The sequence below is a fragment of the Electrophorus electricus genome, chromosome 6 (assembly GCF_013358815.1).
Source record: "Electrophorus electricus isolate fEleEle1 chromosome 6, fEleEle1.pri, whole genome shotgun sequence".
Taxonomy (NCBI): Eukaryota; Metazoa; Chordata; class Actinopteri; order Gymnotiformes; family Gymnotidae; genus Electrophorus; species Electrophorus electricus.
In genome coordinates this window covers 3,359,182-3,365,462 of record NC_049540.1, presented here as the reverse complement: position 1 = coordinate 3,365,462, position 6,281 = coordinate 3,359,182, and the positions used below count along the sequence as shown (strand labels likewise).

Here is a 6,281-nt window from a genome sequence, read left to right as displayed (position 1 = left end):
TCTTTAGAGTAAAAATCCTCTGAATCCATTGACAAATGAAGGAACACCAGTGTCTGGAAATAGATTGCACTTGATAAAGGGTAGGAGTCATTTCTGGAGAGAAGGCGTTTATTATAATGTTCACAAATGTTCAGTATATTTTTGTTTCTCTATGTGTATTACAAACAGTTGTTATGACATATAAAAACATATTGTCAGGGTTGCAACCTGATGGTAATTACTCTGATAGAAGCACACTAGTCTTCATCGGTTTATTTTCTCCAGTAGATGGCGCCGGTGTTCTTTTACTCTCCAGTCCTGCTACCAATGCTTTGAATTCCATAAGGACCTGTACTCGCTGTGACCAGTTTATAACAGCACCTGTTTGGTTGTGAGGGCTCTCCTACCTCGTCTGTGTGTACCTGGTGGGAATCCCTGCCCTGTAGAACTGTGAGGAGCAGATCAGCTGAAGAGAGGAGAGGGGAGCTCCTTCTCTAGTGACCCAGACTTGCTTTCGTCCTCAATTATATATAAATGCAAAAATAAATTGGTTTGATTATGAAGACATGGTTGTGAATAAATTGTCATCGATTATTCCAGACTTAAGATGGATACAATCTTTGATATATAAAAAAATGTAATCTCCTGGAGAAGAAAGTAGAATATAACACATTTATGTAATATTTACATACAACACATTAAATATAGAAAATATAGAATAAATTGAATGGGCTAGAACTAGTTGATCACTAGTTAATGAAGATAATTAAAATAAGAAAAGAAAGACACATTTTCTGTTAATCTTATTCATTCATTAGCCTTATTGGAAAAAATGTCATGCTGCATGATGTTTCACAATAGATCCCCTAGAGGGCGCTACACTGCAGTAATAGTGAATCGAGGTTCTGTAAACTTCTCTTCAGAACTTTTGTAGTTAAAAACTTAAATGTTTAAAACGGCCCATGTAGATCACAAAACTGTGATGAATCAACGATGAAAACACTATAATATGCGAAAGGTTGTTGTTGAAATGCATTTCAGAATATTTAGAAGTGGGTTAACTTTGAACATAGCAGGGTAAGTGCATTCATTCAGTTACTCTGTAGTTCCGTCTCCGTCTATGTAGGAAAGTTCGTAACTTCGCGTTTAAAAGGACGAGAGTAATCAGGCGCAGAAAGGACTGGGGGTATGGCAGAGTAATGCCTTTACAGCATCAAAAGCCTTCTGACATGGTGGGGGACATACAAAATGTTCCTTATCGCGGACAAAGCTGGTTGGAGGGCTACAACAGTCAATAAATTCCTACATATAGCGGTAAAACCCCGCCATTCCAAGGCTTGTTGTCGGGTAGTGGAAAAGACCGAGTCGGCGGTATCTTGGCGTCTAGAGGGCGGAATGCGCCTCGGCCAACTAGCTTCCCTAAGAGACTTCCCCTTTTTCAAATTCACACTTATCCAAGTTCAGATCGAGAGAAGCGTCGTTGAATGTGATTGAGCAGTACTGAGTTTCTAACCAAACAGGAGCTAGTTTTTAAAATGTTATTAAAGGTGCAAAATGTAAACGAGCCTGTTAAAAATGTCCAATACAAGAAAAACCAACAACATAAGATTAAAGTAAAACGAAGCAACAAGACAAAAATGTGGTTTGATTCATCTGTTTATGTTTTATTTTCATAAATGTATGTGTACATAAGAAGCTTTTTACAGAACTGTTGAGACCGGAACAGAGAGAACAGTGATTAAAGGTTCTCGCCAGTGCCCAGTTCCATGTCTCCATAAGCAGATATTCATGTTCAGGCAGTCGTATTCTGATACGGCAACATGTTAAATACAAAAGCTAATCATGTAAATAGAGTAAACTTGGATTATTTCCCCGTCAAACAGAAAACAAACTTTTCTGGGTAGTAAAAGTGTTTTATTAGCAATTGTAAGGTACCGTTTTTATGATCAGCTCATTCATTGTTTTTGAGGGACTGTCCTTGTCACTGAGCCCTACCTCAAACATTCTTTTCTTGAACGTGTGACTTGTTCTCTTCAGTCTTCATTGTATGTTACACTATGTAACCAGAAGTGGGATGTTGTTCACTGTCCCTGTTTTCATTGTTTTTATTTGTTTTTGTATGTTTCTCGATGGGGCAATGATGAAACACTGAGCTTCTTGATATAGCAGGAAGTTTTTACAGCGATTGCTCACGTGACATCGGTGTGGCCATAACATCAAATACTGTAACCATCCAGACTATAACAAGTGATTTCAAAAGCATGCGTTCCTCTAGTATTCTATAGTACCCTGTGATATGTTGTGCATGGCGCATCTTCCATGTGTCTGACTGTGAATATTAGTTTACCTTGGGCCACACTCAGGAGATTGTAAGGTCTAAAGAAAAACACAAAAGTAAAATCAAATCCAGCAGTACCATTATACAATGTAACCTGTAAGTAATAAAAACATATAATGTGCATTAATGTAAATAGAAAAAAAACCCAACTCATTTTATTCATCCTAAACCCCTAATGACCTTGCAGGCCTTCAGGCTGTTACATAATGAAAGTGAAAGTAAAATGACTACATATGTAAATGAGGATCTGGGCAGGAACTTGCTGCAGTGTTATAAGCATTAGCACAGGATGTTGAAAAGAGGCTTGAATTTAAGTACATAATAAAAAGTAATAATATAGGCCACCTTTGGCCACCAGAGGGAGGCATAGATCATCTCCAATGTAAACAGGGCTGTCGGACACATCTGTCCTCCTGGCTACTTAAGATCAGCTCACAGGCTCCCCGGTGCTAAGTCTTCGTTCAGTGTTCTGGTGAAAGACAAGGCTGGCATTTCTGGTCATGAACTCAAATGCTGACTCTTGGGTCTCTTTTTCTCTTGCTCCTTAATCTTGTCCTAAAACCCTGAGACGATCCTTCTCCCCCTTCGAGTCCCCTCAACCCCATGCCCTCTTTTAGTTGGGAACACTAATTTTGGTTAACCTTAGTGTTTGTCATTCACTGGCTTGGCAACACTGGCCGTGGTGGTTTTAACCTTTCAGCTCTTTCAGTGTTCTTTTTGGGGGAATCTTCCCCGTAGGTCCGCAGGTCCAGCTGGTTCAAGCCCCTAGTTGGGCCTGCTGTGTTTTGCCTTACTCTGCTTTTGTTTGTTTTTCGAGCTCCCTAGCTGATCTGCTCTTTGGTCCTAATACCAGTTGGTGGCTGACCCAATTTGCCCTGGTCTGCAAAACTCAGAGATCTGGGTTCACCTCTACTTTGGGTGAGGCCCTCCCATTACAAAATATAAGTGTTCTCAACCTGCAGGCTGTGGACCCCCAGTGGGCTGAGAAGCAGGTCCATACTCAGGGGTAGGCAGTGGTTTGGAGTGGCCTGGTAAAGGCATTTTAAGCACCAAGTCATGAAAATGTAAGTGAAAAAAAATTATTTATTATAATTAAAAAAAAGATCAATCATGTTCAAACTATAAACATCATGGCAAATTTAAAGGCAAAATAAACATCATCAGTTTGAGGTAATGCAGCTGCAGGTGGCTGACGCAAACAATTTTACCTAAAAAAATAGTTTTCTTTTCTTGTGGGCCATTATGCTTTCTAATTATAAGCAGGGGGACCAGGAGGTGGTAAAGCTACCCCTGCCCTGTAATACGATGAAACAAAATCTTAGCTTACCTTTTAAGTATCTATGTTACATGTATATTGTTCATAGTATATATCATATTTTGCGATGTGTTTTAAGGAAAGTGCCTTTTCTGGCAAACATTACAATACCTTTAATGAATGTCCATTAGTGTTTAACCAGATAGCATCATCAAAGCCCTTTTAAAGTCCTTTGACTCAATGAAGAACAAGGTTGTCCTCTTGATAGTGCACAGGCCAGCCCCTGTCACAAGCCACTATAATGGTTCGCGTGCTCCTTTTACCATTATACACACAGCTGGCTCCTGGTTTCCTCTTGCAAATGACTACAGCAAAAGGTTTGGTGCTTTCGTACAGATTCCTACCCTTAGGTGTGCCTCCATCACTGCAAACTGCCCTGACCTGCTCATGTGTGGCCAGGATGAAGGTGTTGATTTCTTTGCAGTTGTTGGTGTTGCCTTCGGTGATGTGCCTCTGGCCGATCACTTTGCTGCACTTGTTTGTGTTCATGCCCCCATACACATGCTGCGTGAGGAAGTGTATGTAGCGGCTCCTCACGTCGGCGGGCTGGGCGTCAACCAACAGGGTGGCAGACAAAGCCAACAGCAAACCTACAGCAAACCCACGTATCTCCATGACAACGGCTCTGGAGAGAGAAAGAGGGAAAAATATAGGAAGATATTAACAACAAATAACATTAACAGCTCCCTGTACTCGTTAATGGAACAGGCATTATGGCATTTTATAAGAATAAGCTTCAGAGTAGATCATGGTACCTTGAAGAGCTGGACACTGTATGATCACAAATATAAGATTCTACTCCCCAAAATCCTCAAGCAAGAGGCGTTTCCTTCTCTTTTTAAAGTGAACTGTTCCTTTGCTATTGTCTAACAAGATTCTTCCTTATATACTATTCCACAGCAGTATAAAGACATCCCACTTACCAAAGATGGATACCATATTTGGTTTAAGGGGTGCGAAATACAATATACTTACAAAAGGATAAACATGTAAAGACACATAACCAATAACATGATAGTCTGTCCAATAAGCCCAGATCACACCATATTTGGTCTAAGTGCGTGAGAGATACAGTATACTTACATAAGTGTATACGTGTAGACAGAGGATTGTGAAGGACCCCACCCATCCCAACTATAGGTTCTTCTCTCTGTTGAGGTCAGGGAGGCGCTTACGCTCCCTGAAGACCAAGACAGAGAGACTGAAGAGGAGCTTCTTCCCACAGGCCATTCAGGCCCTGAATCAGGGAAACTGATAAACTGTGGGGACCACCACCACCATGTAACATAACTGTATATATATATATTCAATTACCATGTAACATAAAAACATAAAAGCTGTAAATATGTTATTCTACAAAATGGATCTGTACATTCTGTACATTGTGTACATATATATACACAACTATATACATTGTACATTGTGTATATAAACATAATATACATATATTGTACATACATTGTTAATATATTTGTGTACATATATAGATATATATTCCTCTATGCACCCCTGTTTTCTTTTTCCTCAGTTTGGACAGAGCACTCTCAACCATTTCACTGCGAGTTATACTGTGTATGACTATGTATGTGACAAATAAACCAAACTTGAAACTTGAAACTTGAAACCCATAACCAAGAATACTTGTATAGGCTTGACAGAGTTTTGTTGCTCTATAACTCGTTTTACTCATGCCATATGGGTCTATTTTTCTGGAGCTGAAATCAGTAAACAGGCATTCTTATGTTTTAATATTCCAGACTTCATGTACAAATTACGTACTAGAAATAGTGCAAGCAAAACAGCAGAAGGATATTTTAAAAAGTCAGTCAGGCCAAAGCTTATTTTGTGTGAAAGAGATGCTTGGTGGCAGAAACATTTTGCGTTTTGAGAATTAAATAGAGACTGCTGCAGGCACCAGAGCTTTTGTTCATGTTACTGTAGCTCAAGTCCTGAGTCTTTCATCGTGACCGTCTTTGGCACTGATGATCCACTGATGCATGCCCTGCCATTTTTAATTAGTGAGTGATTGCCAAAACGTTGGGCTGGACATCTGTGATGGTCTGTGTGTGTGTGTCAGAGTAAGGACATGGGGGACATGAAGGACATGGAGATGACTCTCTCTCTCTCTCTCTCTCTCTCTCTCTCTCTCTCTCTCTCTCTGTTTATTCTTTGCATACAGACATTAACTCTCACTACCGTAATATATGTTATCAGCTGTAGATTTTCACCCTGGCAATACTTGTATCCCAGAGTACGGCAAGCAGGAGGGTCAAAAAAAGCACAAAAAAAGTAATGAACAAAAATGAACTTTTATAAAAAGTACAATCAAAAACACATGCTGCATAATATTAGAGTTTGGGTTGAAGTAAATATACTTCATTTCAGTAAAGTTAATTTCAACTCTGTTGCACCCACCCCCACTTAATTCTGCCAAAATGATGTGCACAAGACAAATTATGTGCACAATATCAAAGGCACATATGTGCGTTACACAATATCTACCAAAATAGGAGGTCCTAAAACAGACTTCCAAGTATCAAAAGTGTTCCATGTGGATGAAGTGGCAAGAGAGCAGTTCTAGAGTCTCAAGCCAACTGCATAAATCCCACATCGCTCATTCGACAGACAGACAACTGCCATAATCATTTT

The 6,281-nt window shown here is 39.7% G+C and overlaps 1 protein-coding gene across 1 annotated transcript; it reads right to left on the bottom strand.

The window, feature by feature from the left end:
- Positions 1–3,382: 3,382 nt before the first annotated feature.
- LOC113590089 (ribonuclease-like 3) lies at positions 3,383–4,253 on the bottom strand. The gene has a single exon (XM_035527537.1). It carries the CDS (start codon positions 4,245–4,247, stop codon positions 3,810–3,812), a length of 438 nt encoding a protein of 145 aa, XP_035383430.1. The 5' UTR covers positions 4,248–4,253; the 3' UTR covers positions 3,383–3,809.
- Between the last annotated feature and the right edge of the window lie 2,028 nt (positions 4,254–6,281).

Coding starts and splice junctions, on each gene's coding strand:
- LOC113590089 (XM_035527537.1), bottom strand. CDS start 4,247: ATGGAGATACGTGGGTTTGCTGTAGGTTTGCTGTTGGCTTTGTCTGCC.